At 36.2% G+C, this 22654-nt stretch overlaps 1 protein-coding gene across 1 annotated transcript; it reads left to right on the plus strand.

The window, feature by feature from the left end:
- The first annotated feature begins 18713 nt into the window (after positions 1–18713).
- LOC109060265 (C-type lectin mannose-binding isoform-like) lies at positions 18714–20572 on the plus strand. Its single transcript, XM_019077421.2, has 4 exons — positions 18714–18912; positions 19450–19812; positions 20085–20173; positions 20255–20572. The coding sequence occupies exons 1-4, from the start codon at positions 18879–18881 to the stop codon at positions 20345–20347; spliced, it is 579 nt and encodes a 192-aa protein (XP_018932966.1). The 5' UTR covers positions 18714–18878; the 3' UTR covers positions 20348–20572.
- Positions 20573–22654: the final 2082 nt, after the last annotated feature.

Genomic DNA, 22654 nt, shown 5'->3' on the forward strand with positions numbered 1-22654 from the left:
GTTTCAGATCAACACAGCAGGATCTGTGGAGGAAGCAAGGGCAGCGATTTCTGCCTTTGCTGACATGCTAGGTGTTATGAGGTCCTTCACATATATCAGAAATGTAGAAGAGCGGGATAGGGTAACACAGATCGCATTTAAGTTTTATCTTGAGGACAGACTTGCACAGGCTCTTTCACAGTACGTTTATTTGTATTAATTTATCTAATTTGGAAATTTTTACTTTTGGCAATCCCGTAAAAAATAATAATTTTATATATATATATATATATATATATATATATATATATATATATATATATATATATATATATATATATATATATATATAGTTAGTATTCTTGATAAAAAATGTAATAGTGAACTTATTAAGTTATTGTTACATTAAACTGTTTACACATCCCCTCGATGTAAATTTTTCTGGAATAATTTTTTGACTGTATTCACTGGAAGAAAGCGTGGTTACTCCCTGAGAAATATTGTATGTCCAATAAAATAAGAGAGGTACACTTTAAGATTCTTCATAATGTTTACCCAACTAACTCACAAATTTCCTCTTTTGTAGATATCTCTGACCTTTGTGTATTCTGTAAAGTTGAGAAAGAAACTTTGTTTCATTTATTCTACCACTGTAATCAGGTTAAGCCTCTTTGGCAGAGCTTGGCTCTTTATCTTTCTCATTTTGTGAAATGTGATTTAAACTTTTCATTGAAGGATATATTCCTCTATTTTTCTGGGAGTGACTGTGCTATTGATAGTGTTGTTAATTTTTTTGTGTTGCATTGTAAATTTTTTATTCACAAAAAAACAAATTTCTCAAGACTTTGCCTAGACGTGAGGCCTTTATTGCTGAGATTTCCCTTGTTGTTAAATCTCTTAAACTCATTGATAATAGTAAGAACAAGAAGTTTCTTAAGTACTATGTACAGTTTTTTCCTATTTGAGGAGGCTGTTGTCTTCTTTTCTTTTTTTTATTATTATTATTATTAATGTTTTCATTGCAGTGCTGTATGTTGTATTTCTTTGTTAAAGGAATATCATTAAAAAAAATTAAAAAAAGATTTTATTTAAATGATCATTACATTTTTTTTTGGCTCATTGTTTATAAGTTGCAGACATAAAAATCAACGAACCTTAATTACAAAATAAGATATATTCAGCTGATCTTGTCTAAATATACATATGTTTTTAATAAACCTTTCCACTTTAACATTTATGATGATTATTTGTAAAAGATTATGATAATTTAGTAATTTTATTAGGATTGAGTAAGTGTTGAGATCTCTAAGTTCTTGAAACAAAAAATCATGCTTGATTAGATTTACTTTTTATTAGGCCTACTTTGTTTGTTTGAGATATTATGTATAAAAAATAATGCATGTTTTTAATCTATAGGACAGTTTTCCTGAATTGCTAAAATACATTTCTTGGAACCATCACCCACTTTCTCAAAAATTTAAATACAAAACCAAATCTTCAAACTACATTCAGAGACCATCTGACGCTTTTCAAAATAAAGAAATTTTCTCAAAACCATTTTATCTGTGCTCAAAATCAAACAATGCTTTCAGATCATACACAGCTCAATATCATAAACACTGCAGAGCATTCATTAGATCATTCAGTCCAAATATATAAATCTAATATGAAAACCTTCTGGATCAAAAAGTAAAAAATAAAATAATAGACTACATTTATTTTGAATGTTTTTTATGGACTGTGGGAACATTGTACATTGGGCAATAAAATTAACAATAAAAACTAGTTAAAATGATTATACTGGTGAAGACTATTGAATGTCTGTAGCCTATAGACTATAGGTAGTATTTCTGCTCTTTGAAAGTAAAACACATAGCCCCACAAGCACAGGATTCAGGAAAGTTGTTTTTGGGGTACAATATTTAGGCTATATGTATTGCCTATTCATGTCCATTTATAGCCTTTACACATCAGCTTGTATACTTGTGTGGTTAAAAGTTGCAAATTTCAAGACGCTGACGTCACGTCAGGTCGTCACGTGGGTCAGCCGTTTGAAAGTTCAAGACGTTCGGATAGACGTTCGATCGGTCGGTCAGATGTTTGATTTTGGCACGGAGTACCCGCCATAGTGAGTACGTCCCAATGACCAAACTGACACGTTGTGAAGACGTAATCTCACGGTCCATAGTGGTACAAGATAAAGTTATAAAATTTCATTCACTGCTTTTAAAAAAGAAAACTTCTTCAGATTTTAATGGTTATGGGGAATTTAGTTAAAAATAAGTGACAATTGGAGGAACAATTAGAGACAATTGACAATTACATTTCTGTAATGTAAATTATAATAGAAATGAACTAACACACTTTATTCATTTATTCAGTGTTAATTTGTTCACATACCAAGCCAACACATTTAGAACATTACCTATTTATTAACTATCATTTATAATAATTTATAAATTAAACAATAATACACACACACACACACACACTTTATTATTGTTTATTTATTTATTTTATTTGGTATGTACGTTTATATGTAGGTATGCATTTATTTATTTGCAGAAAGAAATACGCTGTGTGAGGAAGGAGCAAATATCTGGTGTTGATATGCTTTAATTCTGCTTCACTACCAGAAGCTAAATTTTAACAATATTATAATTAACAAAGAAGCATGCAGAATTAAAGAAAATAACAACATTCAAAAAAGATGAAATCTAAATGGAACAATATAGATATTTCTGTCTCTTCTTTATTATTTGGCACACCCAAAATGTTAATCAGCAGTTTTTGTACAAGAAAGAGAAAAAATAGTTTTTACCCCACCACGAGAGGGCAGGGTCTTCTGAAACCTCTGCAGACTGACACTTCACTCTTGATCTTTATATTGAGGGTTGGTGCAGTGTTTTGCTGAAAAAATGAGATCTATCTATCTATATATCTATTTTTTTTTTAGTATGACTTACCTAGCCTTATTTCCTCCTCTTCATCTTATTCCTCATCCTAAGTCTGCACTGACATCATCCTACATCATCCAGTTTAAAAGGCTCATTAATTTTGCTTACATTTCAGCAGAAGAACCAGAGGCTGTGAGAATGTAAATGTACATTACATTTTTAAATGGAAAATTAAATTTGTTGTAAGTCACACATTCCCAAAAAACGTCTTGATATTAACTTACTTCACTCTTTGCTGCCTCTTCAAACTGAATCTCCCCAGCCTTCTTGAAGTGTGTGACCTTTTCAATTTTCAAAATAAAATTGAAAAATTATAATGTGTGTTGTGCATCAAGTTACAGCATCATTTTTTTTATGACATTTTCATCATGCTGATATGAAGTCATATTTAAGTCATACATTATGCTTGCTTAGATTATTGTACTCTCTATGAGTAATTGAATTGTGAAATCCAGCCCTGTAGATTACCTGTCGTACTTCATGAGCCTTATGTCCTGTGGTTTCAAAAAAAGCTGCTGGTAGGTTGACACTATTGATTTCCAAGTCTTAATAGATCTTCCTTTTGATGAACTGAAAATTTAACTGATTCTTAAATCTAAAATTTATCTTTTGGTCAATGCTGTTTTTAGCTGATGCATGAACAAAATGTTACTAAACATTATTTCTATCCGGGCTGCCATCCAATATTTACAACAAGCTTTGTGCTTTATTACTTCTGATAAGAAACATAGTCTCAGATTTCAAATTCTATCATGAAACTTAAGTACTGTTCTTTACTCGTTTACACATCTGAGCCTCAGGAAACATCAAGTGATGATCAGAAACACATTTACAGTATTTATTCAGCATTTAGTCAGTGACATTTCCCACACTAACTAATCAAGATTAATTATTCTCAAATATTTTATCAACAAAGTTGTTAATAAAAAAAAAGCATTTCAATTAATTTAAATTTTTGTTCATTTTGTTCTATTCTATTCATTCACTTTTAACAAATTATAAAAGCCTTATTGATTAAAAAGGAGGAGTGTCTCATCATCATCATCATCATTTTGCAGCTGCACAGCCTTTCTGTGCTCCTTCTGCTGTAAATGAAAATAATTGTTTTGTTTTTATGCAACAAATTTCACATTTAAAGCAAACAGACAAACAAACAAAAACATTTGTTGGCAATTGAAACCAGACATATTGAAACAGTAATTCAAAACAAGAGCATGAGAGCAGGGCAGGGAGTTTATTAGTTTGTTTATGACTGAAAAATATGTAAAAGTTTGACATTTGGTGTAAAAAAAATATAATTAATGGTTTGGCTAAAAGCACAGTATGAAAAATAATTGTGTGACTTTTTCATTTTTTGAAAAGAAATGTAAGATTCAGATAATCGATAGAATTCAAACTAGGTGTCTGAAATAAACAACATATTTTATAGTAGGCTATGTATAAAATATATTAATCATAGTCTATATAATAATAAAGTGTAGTTTAGATTAAATTCAAATATTATTCAACAAATATTAATGAAGTCATTGATTTGAACAAGTATTAACTCATTAGCTATTAATAAATAAATAAAACTTTAGCTAGGGCTAGGCTTTATGTCATAAGGTCCTGGAACTGCAGTTGTTGCTAACGGCGCGATATGAGAAACACCTCCACATGTGCCCAGCGGAGATGTTGTGCGTTTATGCAAAATATGTGATATCTTTCACTTAATATCTTATGTCTTTTGTTATGAGTGTCAGATGTCAAAGATATAATAATGATGTCTTCTATGTGATAGCGGAGATAACGCTAATCGTGTCATCTAGCAGTTGCAAGTTGAATTGCACGTGTAGCTAACACGTGTAGCTAACACGTTAGTCATTAATCACTATGTACCCTTTGATATGTATTGTTTTGTTGGACAACACTGGGTGGTAAGTGAAATATATATATATATTAAATACAGATTTTTTTTTTAATACAAAAACGAAAATACCGAGATATACACCGTATATTGTAAACCGGCCAAATAATACAGAGATATGAATTTTTGCCCATATCGCCCAGCCCTACTAATGACATAATGTACATTCATTCACACCAAAATGGTATTCACAAAACATCTTTAGGCTACAGCTAACTCCTAACTTGCCGATTTAGAAGACACTCTTTAAAAAAAGAAAAAAGAAATGTGTTTAGTTATTAAAGAAATTGCTAATCATGAAATATATATCACTAACATCCTTACAAAGAACATAATCAAAATTTAAGCACATTTCAAACCTTGAAAACTACATTTTAGGACCCTTAAGTTAGAACTTAAAAAGAAGCTTACATTCTGACACCTTGCTGGAGCATGTTTTAGCGTGTCTGCTACAATGTCTTCCACTTTGGCTTGCTGGATCCCAAGATTGGACCTCATCACTGCCTCTGTAAAATGAAGCCCCATCATTATGAAGTGTTAGATATTGCTGTATTTGGCTGAGCAGTAATTAGACCTAAGAGGCTAATTATATGGGCCATTTGGTTCACACTTTTGTAAACATAAAGACAGCTGGTTACAGTTGATTGCAAATACATTTGACTAAAGCTAATTAAAAAACAATAATCTTTAAGAAGCAATACTTCAAAAAGTACTGGTAGAACAGATTGTTTTGGATTCACTGACATATTGTACGTACTTATTATGATTTTCATAATAATCAGGTTTTGGAGTGGTCTCTTCCCTTTTTTCCCCTTGAGGCTGAATTCCTTCCAAACGCCGTAGGAGGTCACTGCCCGCATTACACACCGGGTGTTCTCCCCAGGGTTTGGACCTCCAACGAGCCTTAAATGATGTGTCTGCAAGATGGAATACATTTTCTAAATAGTTCAGTTTATATTTTTTGTTAATTAACATAAATTTGTTAAGCATTTCACGGACTGTTCACCAGTAACACACCACTTTCTTCCTAAAGGTATCGTCTTTTATCTTTTCTTCAAGGGAGAGGAGTTCATTGATGGTGCCACACACTTCAAGGCTCATCTCCTCTGCTTGCTGGCAAGTCCCATCACCCAGGGCACGAGCATAAAGTTGATGCATGGCTGCTATTGCGCTCCTCATTGCCTTCATCTCACTCTCTATGCTTACTATTTTTTGAATGAGGAGGCTAAGGAGGTGATCTGAGGAGAATCAATATTGATTCGTTAAAATGAAGGCATGTAAAACTAGGACTTTCTTTTCATATTCACCATAACCGTCAGCTAAAGGGATCATTCATTGAAAAATGAAAGTTATGTCATTAATTGCCCAACCTCATGTCGTCACAAACCTGTAAGACCTTTGTTCATCTGCAGAACACAACTTAAGATATTTCTGATGAAATCTGAGAGCTTTCTGACCCTCCACAGACAGCAATTTAGCTGAAATGTTCTCAGACCCAGAAAAAAAGTAATAACATAGTCTATGTGACATCAGTGGTTCAGCTGTTATTTTTATGAAGCTACAAGAATACTTTTTGTTTGCAAAGAAAACAAAAATAATGACTTAATTCAATGATTTCCTCTCATTTGTGTCACTGTCCTCCTCCGTTATCAAGAGTACCACGAAGCATGTGTGTGCAGTCTTCTGCTTGTAAACAAGGCACAGCGTTTGTCTTCTATGTCAGCAGCAGATTTTAATTTCGTATTTTATTCGCATACATAGAACACATCAAATATGGCAACAGGTTAATTAGGGTAAGGTTGAATATTCATGCATGCAAATCTCATTGGTTCCTTCAAATGAAGCATGCATGGTTTTGCTTCTGTTAAATCTGTTTCACATGAGGGTGCTTAAATAATGACATTTTTTATATTTCAGTGAACCTTAAAAGTAACCATGAGTCCAACAAAGTAGAAATGCAATACTATTTTTCTTCTTGGGCTGCATTTAGACTTGGTATTAACATGCAATCACTGTGCCTGTATCACATTAGCAGTGCATTTACATTTAGTTATTTATCAGACACTTTTATAGTAGCTCTTACAGTTTTTAGCAGTACCCATATAGCGTGGGATTATTGCGATTTATTGATTCATCACAGACTGGCTAATTAATCTAAACATACCAAAATCAAATTTTACGATTATAAGGAGAGTGCAGAAAAAGCATATGTGATCCTGGAGCACAAAACCAGTCTTAAGTGTCATCTTTTTTCGAAATTGTTATTTATACATAATCTGAAAACTAAATAAATAATATCTCCTATGATGTATGGTTTGTTATGAGGACAATATTTGGGTGAGATACAACTATTTAAAAATCTGGAATCTGGGGGTAAAAAAAAGTAGAAATTTAAAGATTAAAATTTAAAGTTAAAATGTAAGATGATGCACTGTTAAAAAAATAAGATAAAAATAGTTCACCCAAAAAGGAAAATTCTGTCATTTACTCACCCTAAGGTTGTTCCAAACATAGGCATTTTATTTTTTCTGCTGAAAAAAAGGATAGCATTTTTTTAAAGAATGTGGGTAACCAAACGGTTGCTGGTCCTCATTGACTTGCATAGTATTTTTCCCCCCATATAATGAAAGCCAGTTGGGAGCAGCATTTTTTTTGCTTAACAGCATTCTTCAAAATATCATCTTTTGTGTTCAACAGAAGAAGGATACTAATACAGTTTTTGAGCATCATGAAGGTGCTAAAAAAACAAAGGTAAATGATGACAGAATTTTCATTTTTGGGTGAACTATCCTTTTAAGATATACTAGACTTAGAAGACAGTTGAAACTCAATGCAGTTTTTTTTTTATTTTATTTTATTTTTACAACAGTGCACAGACAGGTAAGTTGAATGTAACTGCTATCTTGACAGAAGGCTAATCACAGTGAATGTTTACAGGACCTGGTTTAACCAGCAGTGGAGAGAGTCATGAAGGAGAATCACCAAATAACACTGATAGCGAAGGTAAGGGTAACAGTTAAAGTGCATATTGCAAGATAGAGAGACATAATTTAGAAACTAGATTTAAAATATGCTTATAAATACTCTTCTGAAGTTTCTGGAGTTGTTTCATGGACCATAGTTCTTAACTGTATACAGTTGAAACCAGTGTTGTAGTCGAGTCACCAACTGTCGAGTCCGAGTCGAGTCTTGAGTCCCAGTGTTCGAGTCCGAGTCCAAGTCCGAGTCACCAAAGAAGAGTCCGAGTCGAGTCCAAGTCGGGTCACCATTACCAGAGTCCGAGTCTGAGTCGAGTCTCGAGTCCCCAGTGTTCGAGTCCGAGTCGAGTCTTGAGTCCCGTATTCGAGTCTGAGTCGAGTCTCGAGCTCCCAGTGCCTACATGTCTCCACTCTGGGACCTTCAAAGAACTGATAAAATGTATTGAGTTGGTAGGCACTGAAGTCCATTATATGAAGAAAACATCCTGAAATGTTTTCCTTAAAAAACATAATTTATTTTCCACTGAAGAAAAAAAGCCATGGGATATCCTGGATGGCATTGGGAGGAGTAAATGATTAGGAAATTTTCATTTTTTGTGTGAACTAATCCTTTAACACTGTATTACAGAAATACACTCAGCGAAAAAAAGAAACGTGCATTTTACAGGACACTGTATTTTAAAGATACTTAAAACGTAAAAATCAATACGATATGCCGAGAGAGTGTGTGTGTGTGTGTGTGAGAGAGAGAGAGAGAGAGAGAGAGAGAGAGAGAGAGAGCGAGCGCGTTTGTGTGTGAGTGACCGAGTGATTTAGCGTGAGTGCGTTTGTATGTGTTCAAGTGAATGTGTGTGTGTGTGTGTGTGTGTGTGACGGCACGCGACTGGTCAGAAAGCAACGTGTAACGTTAGTCTGACATGTTTCTTGTTCACGACACCACAGGATTTTAGGAGTCAAAATTGCGTCATCCATCTGACACAGTGACTATTGCAACAGGCAAAAAATCATGTAATCTGATCTGACATGCACGAGCGTAAAGTGAGTGACGTCAGTGAGTGTGTTGTCAAGCAAAGAGAGCGAGCGGGGTAGCAGTGTCTGTGAGGGGGAAAAATAGATCCCGGCCGGTCTTGGGCACGAAACAGGAAAAGTGTAACACCTTATATAATTTTTTTTTATAACATATTTAGTCAAAAACAACGTGATGAATGCTCAAGTCCGATTTATATATCCTCGAGTCCGAGTCCAAGTACGAGTCATCAGTCCGCGAGTCCAAGTCGAGTCACGAGTCCAGAGAATGGAGTCTCGAGTCGGACTCGAGTCCAAAGAATAGTAACTCGAGTCCGAGTCCAGGACTCGAGTACTCCATCACTGGTTGAAACTATGTTCGAACATTCGAATACAGGTTGCATGTTAATGCCAAGTGCAAACACATCCTTAGTTAATGCAACATGATGCTGAAGTAATGCTGATGAATAGAATGGGGCTATGCACTATAATTAAAACAGGGTGTCTCTGGGTGGAGTTGGCCTTATTGGCACATCAGGCATGGGAAGCTCTCCACATCTTGATGGCATCTTTATTGATTGATTGAAGGTGGTTTGCTTGTTAGGTAATTTAAATTTTTTATTTTCCGGTGGAACTGGCAACTGAGGTTCCACTGTTGTAATAATAAATGTTAAATAATAAAAAATAAAAAAAATCATGAAGTATACTGGTATTGGGATTGACTACTGAAATTTAGTTATTCTGACACTTTTTGTATGAAAATGTACACAAGTGGTAAATTAAAAGAATCATAATTAAAAGTGTTCCTTTAAGAAAGGCCTACCAGTGGTTTTGCAATCCAACCGGCTTTTCTTTTGGGGGCGAGGTAGTACGGAAATATCTTTAAAAAATAATTTTTTAAATTATTTATAGTCATATTACTTTAGTCATTAAATTGTGAACTTTTCACATACTCAGGTTCGTACCTTCATCAGAGCTGCTGAGACACACCGGTCGTCTTTTCCTTTTGGGGGAGTCATCACAGCTCTCAAGTGAAGATTGCACAGCTGCTTTTTTCAACCACTTTTCTCTAACAATTAGTCGACATGTAAAAGTTTTACAAAATTACAATACAAGCCATCATCACACATTATTTTTAAATGTTTGTTGTTGATAAAAGTGAGACAGAATTTAATACCTCATCTTTCATAAACAACCAGATGTCTGGCACCATTTCACATGATGTTCCCTCCTCTGAAAATTCTACAATTGCATACATTCTACAAAAAAGAAAAAAATTCATTATAAATGCAAAGGATTATGTGTACATTTGTCTTATATAACATCATATGACAACTTTTACCTTTGATTAAAATTCATGGAGCACTGACAGAAAAATCTCACTTCTCTCTTCTGTGCTAATCTTAATTGCATGTTTTGTGAGTTCTGTTTTTGAAATCCATGAAATGGTGTTGTGTTTTTTTTTTTGTATTTGTAGGCACCAATCAAAAATGACATGCATGGTTTGTCGAACAGTGGCTCAGGTTTACTGTAAACACGGCAAAGCACTCTTTGTTCCTTGTCAGCCACTTGCAGGACTTCACAGCATTGACAACCACTGAGATGCACTGTCTTGGGTCTTTGTAGAGATTTTGTCTACAGTTGTTGTTTTTTTCTGTTCGATTTTATCTTCCAGCCTCCTAGCAACCTGAATCAGTGGGTTTCTACCAGAACGCACCATCCTCTTGAGTGTCTGCAGGTAGTTTTCAAACATGAAGGCACTACAATTTTCCAGACCACCGAAGTTTTCGCATCTTTTGCTATGTGCAGCATGGCATGTGTGTTGTACACAAGGAACTCTTGTCCATAAAGATTCCGACCTTTTTCCACAAAATAATGCAGCAGTTCATCTGCATATTTCGAGTGTTCCTGCACAAGACTTGGACATACCAAGATTATCATGGCCACGCTAAAGGAAAGGAAGTGCAAAATGCATTTCATCAGGCAGTATTCCCTTCAACACAATCTTCCCAGTGTAAAGAAGGAACTGACGAAACCTGTCCAGTTCCTCAAGACCTCTAGCTCTTCGCACAAAAGTAGATGGGATGCATTTCAGAAGAGACCGCAGTCTTGCACTAATCTCTGTGATTTGGCTGGCTGAAACCCTCACAACTCTTTCTCCTCTGGTCCAGAGTCTTTTCATTACACCTAGACAAGCCTGGTGCATGTAATCAATGAGAAGACTCTGCACCATGTCTATGGGGAGGTGAGACAGAGGTGTTTTGCAATGTTGATGCTGAATTTGTGATTGATTTCTGAATGTTTCATCTGTCCTGAGTTTGAGGTCAGCTGTTTCTTGGTATGTGACTCTGTTTAACCATGCACCTTTTTGCTCACATCGGTCGCAGCCAAAGTATCCAAAGAACAGTTTGATATTTTTCCCTAATGCACGAGCTGGAGCATCACACACAAAGCACCTCAAATTTACTTTTATTTTTCTTCCCATGTAGTGCATCCCATGATTCATCAGATGAGCCAGTTCCCTTACTGTGTCTTCCAAAAAGCCAAGATCTGTTGGTCGACTTACACCGCTTGTCAGAGCCGTGGGGAAAATGGTGACAGGGTCTAACGTGACTGCACATAGAACTGGCCACATACATGTTCTGGAACTCTTGTACAGTGGTAAGCCATCAATGTTGAATGATAAATCAAGACAGTGGAGTTCTGCTAGATCAGGAGGGTAATTTTCTAGTGCTGCTTGTAATTTCTGTGTTAGTGGAAAGTAAACATATTCCATTCCAGATAATTGCTTTATGTCAAGTTGTCGGGGAGTGTGTAAAAGAGTCCGGGCAGTCGAGGGTAATTCATTGTGTCTATGCCTTTGTAGCAATTTGAGCAGGTTGTCAAGTGCATTATGTTTTATCTGGTATTCACTGGCCCACGTGGACAGTTCTTTTGCCAGTGACACATCCCTACTGTTGTCTTCTGCTTGTTCTTCAAGGTCAGAAGCCGAGGATTCATTCAAACTGTTAATACCTTCCCATGTCGCTGCTCTTTACTGTTCTTCCACATTTGCAGGATGCAAATAGTGTTCATTGTCAGATGAACACTCTCCACAAATCATCTCCATGTCAACATCTTTTTGTGATTGTTCTTCAAGTGGAAGATCAAGTGATTGTACTTCAGCTGGTGGATTACTCTCCAGGTGAGATGGAGATCTGGTCAGTACCTGCCTTGTTGTTCTCCAAGCATGAACATATTTCCTGTGCATCTCTCTCTTTTCAGAGCTCATTCTAAGAGACAGTTGTAGTGTTTATATTTAAAGGATTTTAATCAGGAAGTAAAAACGTCAAATTCCTCCCTCAGATCAGACCTATTATTCATTTTTATCTATTTGGTTTTTAAGTGATGACGTAAGAAGCGCTGTTTCTGGGTCCAAGCCTCGACTTGCTTCACTTGAGAATACAACCTCAGCAGCCGTTTATGAGCACTGTTTATTCATATTTATCAAGCTAAACACTTTTAAACTTACGGTGTACACTACAGTATCCATGCTGGCAGCGTCCCAAACAAAAATAATTTTTATATTTATTTATTATTTTTTTTTATTTTCATTGTCTGGCTATCTGGGACTTCAGTATGGAGTTAAAGGTTAGGATTATAACATTTTCGCTAGTATTATATCACATTATGAGTATATATTAGCACCTTTTGTTGTTTTCTCGTGGTATCTGATAGAGCCTTTGGACACGGAAGCAGTGACACGTGACGTCAGATTTAACAAGCGGATAGTAAATAAGTGTCAAGAAGAGTGGGCGATACATGTACAAATAATAACACTCCAATCAGCTAATCAACTTAAAACACCTGCAAAGGTTTCCTGAGTCTTCAAAATGTTCTCTCAGTTTGGTTCACTAGGCTACACAAACATGGGGAAGACTGCTGATCTGACAGTTGTCCAGAAGACAGTCATACATATATATATATATATATATATATATATATATATATATATATATATATATATATATATATATATATATATATATATATATATATATATATACACTACTGCTATATTTAAAGGACCAAAGACATTTTATTGATAAGATTTAAGTAAGATTTCATTTTAACATTCTTTTTGCCCCATTCTGAACTTTAATGTCAGTAAAATTAATATCAAGCTTATTTTCCTAAAATAGTAAGTGACAACTGAATGACAGTAAATGTTATGAAGTAAAGTTTTAAAACATTTTTTGGTCCTTTTGTGATCTTTCAACACTAAGGACAAATCCCCTGCAAGATACATGTACTTCCCAAAGTATAATGTATGCAATATATTACTTGATTAGTTTTATTTAAACTAACTAAATAGTACTTAAATGTAAACTTTGCAAATATCTTACCTTTAAGTGTCGAAGGCGAAATGAGAGAACTGTGTTGGACTAAAACACTAAGAAATCAACATTAATGCCTTGTTAATCTTAGGCAAGTAGGCACTTACAATGCATATTCATTGATAGAATATTACTTGGCTATGTAACTGTATAATTACAGTTTTATACAGACCTTTTATGTTATAATGATGTGTATAGATATATTTTCGGATTATTTTGAAACTGTGGCGGTCCGCCACACCCTAGTTAATGAATGGGAAACACTGCAGATAACTCTATATAAACGAAAGAGCGTCTATCAAACGGAGCGGATTGGCTCCATTAGCAATGACGTCACACAGATATAACGGCATTTAATGGTCTTTACGGCTCCGATGAGCGGACTGTAGATATAAAAAGCAAAGACGGAAAATCGTTGTCTGTGTGAGCTGTGATACATTTACTGGAAAAGACAGCCCAATTTTTATTACAATTCAGCGAGTTTCATTAGTAAACCGCTTATAATCCTCAGAAAAATGAACTGTTCCCTCAGACTGTTTATTATAATTAACATTGCTTATTATAATTAAATATTACTTGCTTTCTTCATAGTTTTACATATCATTTACTTTTGTTGTCGGCCCATACTTTTAAAAAGTAATTTAACTGAACTGATTAAGTAAAGTAATTAACCTGAGGAAAACGCACTGCTGGGGATGTCACTCAAAGGGGAGTCAGGCTGTGCGCGGGGTGGGCACAGACCCCGGTTTATATAAGCCGGCTGCACGGTTTCACGGGCTTGGCACGCGAGTAAGAATTTAAGCATTGAGAGAAAATTTTTATTCATTTTCTTTTTTTTTTTAATTGTATGTTCAATTATATAATGACACTGCGTTAACTTGGCATTACACGTAAAAAAACATAGGGTTTTCAAAATAATGTGGTGTTTTCCTACTACATTCAAAGCAATGTTGTTACCTAAAATATAACCGGTATCATTTTTTTCCCCTTCTTTTTTTTTACTACTTTCCTCCCAGTTTGAGAGTTCCGCTTTGTTAAATATAATTGAGCAATCCCATAGGTGGCGATTACAGATATGAGTCTCAATGTTCTCCACACAGCAGCTTACAATAGTGTTTCAAATGCTGTCTGTATGCATAGGGATCTGAAGTCGAGCAGTATTCTATTTGTGATTATTACCTCTTATTATAGCAAAGGTGAGTAAAGTATTATCAAATATTGCCATGCTACTAAAAGTCTTATCACAGTTGACACGACGAGTCCAGTCAAGGCATGACTTCATCTGTTAAATCTGAACCAGCAGCATCTTTTATAACTGGAGTAGATTGGGTTATTTGAGTCACACACACAGAGCACAAAAAGAAACAGAGAAAGTGCTTAAAGAAATTTTGTTTGTGGTATGCCTTGCCAGATGCTTCGACAGATGCATGTGGACTTGAGTCATGTTTCTCCAGTGCATAACTTACATTTGATGTTTGTGTTCTTGTCTAATTTTGGAAGTAATTGAAGAGAAAAGGAGCACAATAATTTTGACTAAAATTTATATGTTGCTAAAATACTTATTTTAAATGGTGGATTAATATTCTTAATAGTTTTTTATTTTCCAGGAGTATCTTTTTCAAAGGTGTCACCATGAGCTCCCGACCTCCTGACCTCTCTGTGGCTGAGCTGTTTTAGGACATTGTCAGAACTACATCTTTTTTGGTCACCACAATCTGGATGTGTTCAGTGGGGATTCATTGGTGGATTTCACCTTTGGAAAAGTTTGTTACCAGCAGAAACAAGCTGCATCATTACTCACCATCAAGATGCCCCATCACCACCACATCTACCACTTATTGGTTACAGCCTTGGCACATCTGTCTGCTTGTTTGTCCATAGTGAACATAGTTTTTTATTTGTATGTAACCAACACACTTGTACAGGAAACGTTTAACACTTAATTAAAGTACTTACACATGTTTACAAGTTTACATTATTATAGTGCAGGTAACAAAATAATTTATATTTACATTATCTACATTTATACAAATAAATTTATCCATTTACAATTTCTATACTAAATATTATTTTAATTAATATATTCAGCTGTTCTGTTGTATTTTTGTAAAGATTGTGAGTAGCCAAGGGTATAAAGGGAATAAAAAGCGGCGGGACTCCCAATCCCAAATTAAATGATTCCTTTCTACAGTCGTGGCCAAAAGTTTTGAGAATTACATAAATATTGGAAATTGGAAAAGTTGCTGCTTAAGTTTTTATAATAGCAATTTGCATATACTCCAGAATGCTATGAAGAGTGATCAGATGAATTGCATAGTCCTTCTTTGCCATGAAAATTTAACTTAATCCCAAAAAAACCTTTCCACTGCATTTCATTGCTGTCATTAAAGGACCTGCTGGGATCATTTCAGACTTGACAAGTTAAAAGGAGGGTGATGCTTGAAATCATTGTTCTTCCATTTGTTAACCATGGTGACCTGCAAAAGAAACGCGTGCAGCCATCATTGCGTTGCATAAAAAAATGGCTTCACAGGCAAGGATATTGTGGCTACTAAGATTGCACCTAAATCAACAATTTATAGGTTCATCAAGAACTTCAAGGAAAGAGGTTCAATTCTTGTAAAGAAGGCTTCAGGGCGTCCAAGAAAGTCCAGCAAGCGCCAGGATCATCTCCTAAAGAGGATTCAGCTGTGGGATCGGGAGTGCCACCAGTGCAGAGCTTGCTCAGGAATAGCAGCAGGCAGGTGTGAGCGCATCTGCACGCACAGTGAGGCGAAGACTTTTGGAAGATGGCCTGGTGTCAAGAAGGGCAGCAAAGAAGCCACTTCTCTCCAAAAAAAAAAACATCAGGGACAGATTGATCTTCTGCAGAAAGTATAGTGAATGGACTGCTGAGGACTGGGCCAAAGTCATATTCTCCGATGAAGCCCCTTTCCGATTGTTTGGGGCATCTGGAAAAAGGCTTGTCCGGAGAAGAAAAGGTGAGCGCTACCATCAGTCCTGTGTCATGCCAACAGTAAAGCATCCTGACACCATTCATGTGTGGGGTTGCTTCTCATCCAAGGGAGTGGGCTCACTCACAATTCTGCCCAAAAAACACAGCCATGAATTAAGAATGGTACCAAAACACCCTCCAACAGCAACTTCTTCCAACAATCCAACAACAGTTTGGTGAAGAACAATGCATTTTCCAGCACGATGGAGCACCGTGCCATAAGGCAAAAGTGATAACTAAGTGGCTCGGGGACCAGAATGTTGAAATTTTGGGTCCATGGCCTGGGAAACTCCCCGGATCTTAATCCCATTGAGAACTTGTGGTCAATCCTCAAGAGGCGGGTGGACAAACAAAAAACCCACTAATTCTGACAAACTCCAAGAAGTTATTATGAAAGAATGGGTTGCTATCAGTCAGGATTTGGCTCAGAAGTTGATTGAGAGCATGCCCAGTCGAATTGCAGAGGTCCTGAAAAAGAAGGGCATACACTGCAAATACTGACTCTTTGCATAAATGTCATGTAATTGTCGATAAAAGCCTTTGAAACGTATGAAGTGCTTGTAATTATATTTCAGTACCAGGGTTTTTCCTACATTGAAAATTTTTTGGCGGCCGCCAAAACGTTTTTTAGTCCCGCCAAAGCCTTATTTGATGTGTAATTGTGTTTTGTGAGTGAAGCAGGCTACAGACGGAGTGACGGAGAGAACGAGCACAGCGCCCCTCCACCGCGCGCGCACTCTCCGTCTTCAGTTCTGTCTTTGCTCTCTCCCTCGCATCAAAATCAACTGATCCTAAAGATCGGAAGACCGAATCCATGTTTCACGTGGTGCATTCGGAGAATATTTTTGCTGAATTACCGCAGGGTGTGAATTGCAGTCAAAAAAAAAAAGTTGCCTTATCTTCTCTTACAACTTGTGACAAGCATTCTGCACATGCAGCTGACATAACTTTAAATAAACGCAAAAAAAAAAAAAACATCTATCCAGTTATGAAGTGTTTTTGTGTGTGTGTGTGTGTGTGTGTGTTGTGTGTTGACAAATCTTTCGCGATGTCCTAACACCCAGGATTCCCACACAACACGTCCGCTAAAGTCCGATTCATTATAATGAATGGTTACAGCGATCGGTCTGCCCGTCAGTGTCTGAATCGGTGTACAACAAATCATTACTTCTTAAAAGAATATACACATCTGAAATGAGAAAGTAAGTGTGCTTACCCCATTTAGCAAGAGTGTTTAGTAAAATTTTGCCTTAATAATCCACAGTATGTATAGGCCTCTGCCAATGTGTAGTAAATTACCTATAAAATCATTTAGTTTAAAGTTAGACTGGAGTGAGATGAAACTAGATCAAAGCACAAAGCAAGCTGTTGCTAGCTAGCTGCTAATTTTATTAAATTTTATATGGTAAAAAATTACACTATTACACCTTTTAATGCTATTTTTTTAATGCTACTTTTTAATTTATATGATTATACTAAAAATAATTATCAGGTCTATCAAAAAAGGATTTTATCTTTCAAAACTATGAAAGCCAGTGGTGGAAAAAATCACAGCTTTTTTTTGCAAAGATGGCAAGAAAGGATGACAGTGAGAGTGACAGGTAATATCTGTGTCTGATAATTGCATAATTTGTAAATAGATAAATTGTGATACCTTTTACATTTTAAATATACTTTGGTATCGATGATGTTTACATGTAAAATAAGTTGTAATCGCTTTCTTTTACTATCTAGCCTGACAGTGATTGTTTTTTCATGAATAAATAGGACAAGAAAAAAAAATCCCAAACTGTTTCTTTGTATTTATTTTAAATGTAACATTTATTGTCAGTATTGGGCTTGCGGATCATGTGGGTACTAGGGTACTCTTTGCTGTGTGTGGATGACCATGTCGGTCAGCCACCACCGAAGACCAGTTTTGACCCAGGAAAAACCCTGAGTACATCACAGAAACAACTGAAACAAAGATCTAAAAGCAGTTTAGCAGCAAACTTTTTGAAAACTAATATTTATGTAATTCTCAAAACTTTTGGCCACGACTGTATTGCTTTTTTACAATGCAAAGATGATGAACAATGCAAAGTCAATAAACAGTGGCCATTTACATGGAAAGAGATCTAGCAACAAGAGCAAGCAGTTCATTCAAATGGACAGAGACAGGGTGGTAAATGATTAGTTATTACTGATATAAGAAAACACTTCTTTTAAGTTGACCTCAGGGAAGTAATGAAAGCACATGACTTGGTTAAGATTACACAGTTATCTGAACATAGCCTCAAAAAGGTCATAATCAAAGATAACTGTAGATCAACAAGACACGAGACCAGACTCATCTAAGTCAAAGGAGGTATTGTGTTTTTATGTAAAGATTACAATGAGATGGTATAAAGATGATAAATTCATCAGTCCATTTGGTACAAATCAAGCACTAAGCAATCCCATCTTTTGACATTAGACAGAGGTGTGACTTGGGTGTCATGGAAATGGACTCTGGACTCCGCTGACTCACTTTGAATGTTATTTGCAATGTAAAATATGCATGTCATGTGTTGTGTATTGTGTACCTAAATGGAGCAACACATACTTTAAAAAGTGGACAGATCCCACACAAAACTTGCTTGCCTCTGAAAAGAGAAGTAGGAGTATTTGTGTATCTGCGTGATCATTAGTTGGCATATCGTAATGAGGACTAATTTGATCTTAGTACTGTTATCAGGTGAGTTTTTAAGGTAATATTTCAGTAATTCAACGACACATTTGCATGATCTCTGTTCTCTGATGTCATTTACTGGTCACATGATTTTCAACTAAACAAAATATTTAAAGCGGTCCTATTATGCTCTTTTTGTTTTGGGGGTGAACTAGAAAAGGCTCTCATATTAGGTTGTCTGAAAAACACATTATTTTTCACATATTTAACAACACCTCTCTCCCCAGTCTGGCATAAATGGCTTGAATAGTTCTTGTATCAAATGAAGGCCCCCCTTCTGAAATACGGAATGTGCTGTGATTGGTTAGCTGGGCCAGTGTGTGTTATCTCATGCCCCTTACCATAGCCGCCTGCGAGTTTTAGCGTAAATATTGCATCAAAATCAAATCAATTTGAGTGCGATTTAAACCTGGATGATTGTTGTTTTGTTTTTTAAATTGGATTTTTTTAATCAGTATTGTGTTGGGTTAAAATTTAGAGTTGTTCTAAAATAACATTTAAACAATATTAATTACATAAACATGTTAATGTCTCTCTCCGCAGCTCTGAGCTCCAGTGTGAACTCTTATGTGTTTTACTTTATTCCTAACAACATGATCTGGACCGAAGCTCAGACATACTGCAGAAAGCATCACACTGATCTCGCCACCGTTAATGACAAGACAGACCTTGATGAGCTGTTAAAAACTCTTCCCAAGGGTTTTAAAAGTAACATTTGGATTGGACTCTATCGGACGAATGCGCAACCTCCATGGGTCTTTTCTGATGGGAGCCATTCCCTTTTCAGACCGTGGCTTTCTGGACAACCAAACAATTATGATGGTATCCAGCACTGTGTGTACACAGATCCTAATGGGTACTGGAACGACTGGACGTGTACAGATCAATTTGCTTTTATCTGCTACGGTGAGTTGTTAGCAGCAGGTACAGTACAAGACAAATCATTTACTTTGTTACTTTTTTGCGGAACTGCAAAAAAAGAAGAAAAAAAAAACCTTAATGCTACCTAACATTTAAATACACTGTTTTATTGACATCTTTCTGCGGTTAAAACACTGATTAATACAGGAAATGTGAGATTTTTGTTCATGTTTATTTTGTGTCATAACTAATAGAGGACGAGACGATCACAGATGATGAGCCTGAGTGATTCATCATTTGTGTGTGTGTGTGTCTAGTAGAGAAAACGAGACAGATAGTGAGACTGGAGGTGAAATCAAGTCAAAATGTGAATGATCCTGCAGTGAAGAAAGAGATATTGGCTAAGGTGTGTAAATTGTATATGTAACAATGATTATGAACTGTCCAAGTGTATTACTGAATATTAACAGTTTGTTCTGTCCTTCAGGTAGAGCAGATACTGAAGGAAAATGGGCTGGGAGAAGATGCTAAGATCTCGTGGATGATGTTTTCTGGTGAAATTGTCTTTCACAGGGTATAAGAAGAATGATTTTTCCAATTCACACTGCAGGAGAAACATGAAGTGATTCTCATAATAGCATTTCCTGCCTAATTATCCTCACATTTTCTGCAAAATAAATGTAAACTGGAAAGCAAGATGACACCTGTACATCAACATCTGTCCTGCAGAGGGAGCTCAAAAGAATTGATGAAACAACTATGTAAAAGAAAAAGTGAGTCAATGTAAAAATTATTTTTCAAAGTGGTAAATAAAAGATTTTTATATTTCATTGCTAGGTAAGTCTGTCTGTTATGCATGAGTATTCGTCTGTTTAATGTAGTTCTCTCAACAAAAGGAGGGCACACTCTTATACATTACATAAAGAAAACTATTAAAATGTTAGTTTTGTAGACTTTTCAGTGTCAAAAATTTAAAATACAAAACTTTCAATTTTTTTTGCCATGTTCAACTCTATGCATCGAATAGTTGTTTATATACGTAAATATATATGATTGAAACCGTAAAAGAAAGTGGATGTTGTGGGGGAAAATGAATAAATAATGAGAAACTTTCTCATAATAATTAGTTCGTTTCTCATAATAATGCAAAACTTTTTTGTAATTATGTGTAACGGTGGTAGCCCCTCAACTTTATAAAATTTAATCTCAATTTATTCTATAAAGTTTTTTTTTTATTAATTTGTTTGTTTGCCAGACAGGCTTTTAATCCTGTCACTAAGTTAACTCCAGATAGCTCTTTAAAAACCACTATTACATATGAAGTACTTGAAAGGGAGCATAATCAAATTAAACTCATAGAAAAATCCAATTCATTTGCAAATTTATTTTAGAAAACACATTAAGAATCACATACCCCAACACAGCAAAACATAATACTCAGCTTCAATTATCATGGTTAAGACATTTGTTCACTAAGCGCATACCAATGTATTGGAAATCGCCAGTCTCGCTTACATGGACACTAAAGATAGTAGCAGAATTAAGTCAGGCCATCAGAGAACCGCTTTTTTTTTATTTACTTGTTTAAACAGGAAGGTCCCATTGAGATACAATATCTCTTCTAGTCCTGGTCAAGATAAGCAGTAAAGGACAAAGTTACAAAGAAATACACATCGCCACACAATGAACAAACATAAAAAACAATTTTCTAAAAACAATACAAATCTCAGTCAGTTATTAAAACATGCACACTGTTCTTTATAAGCAAACATAGCGAGAGCCTATTAACCTCTGGGCCCTATGCACTCTGTCCCTCTTTTCCGCCCTTGCCGCCCATTACTGTCTGAACCCCTGGCATGTGGCCCCCTGGTGGCCATGGGTCATTTAATTATAGTAACCATGTTTTTTTAAGTTTTATTTGTAGTAAAACGTCTCAGGTTACGAATGTAACCATGGTTCCCTGAGTAGGGAACGAGACACTGCGTCCTCTAGGGGTCGCTATGGGGAACACCTCGTCGTGACCCGTGTCTGAAGCATACAAATGAAAAAAACACCAACGAGTTGGCCGGCGACAGCCTCTGACGTCACTACCGGTGCGACTATAAAACAGGCACCGGGAAAAACACGTCATTCACTTCTTCGTCTGAAGCTTGCGTCCGAAGCATGGCAGGGAGCTAGAGGACACAGTGTCTCGTTCCCTACTCAGGGAACCATGGTTACATTCGTAACCTGAGACGTTCCCCTTCAAGGGAACTTTGAACTGCATCCTCTAGGGGGTGCTATGGGGAACAGTATACCCACGCAACCATGCTGAGTGTAGCTTGAGGCGTACTCTTTGCTGGGTACTTTGAACTGCTCTACCCTCTTTTCAATGGGAGTTGCCCCCGGGACGTTTAGACGGCTGTCTGTGACAGTACCCCTTACGGCCAAAGGCCTAAGCTACATACCCAACTTAATTGTTAGGGCCACGGCCCGGTGGTAGAGCTAAAGGCTTGGAATCAGGAAAGATTCCTTTAAAGGGATACGGCTAGGAACCTAGCATTTTATACTAAGTCTTGCCTGTCACACAGGGGCTACAGCTTGCTTCCGCAAAAGCTTGCTGAAGGAGCTGTCTCAACAGATCTCCAGTAGCAACACCCTGTTTAGATAGATATCCGAGGATACATGGGTGGAGTGGCGCCCAAGATGAACGGGGCTTTACCAACTCAAGAAAGGGCACGAAGCAACCGCGCGAAGCCCTCACCATATAGGATTTTAGAAAGAACGCAGAGTACTAGCGTGCGAACTTACCACAGTGTGGATTTCAGAAAGTGTGCAAAGACTTCACGTGCACACTTACCATATCATGGATTTTCAAATACTGTTCTAGGGAAGGGCTCTCGTGGCA

Source organism: Cyprinus carpio, unplaced genomic scaffold (assembly GCF_018340385.1).
Source record: "Cyprinus carpio isolate SPL01 unplaced genomic scaffold, ASM1834038v1 S000006473, whole genome shotgun sequence".
Classification (NCBI taxonomy): Eukaryota; Metazoa; Chordata; class Actinopteri; order Cypriniformes; family Cyprinidae; genus Cyprinus; species Cyprinus carpio.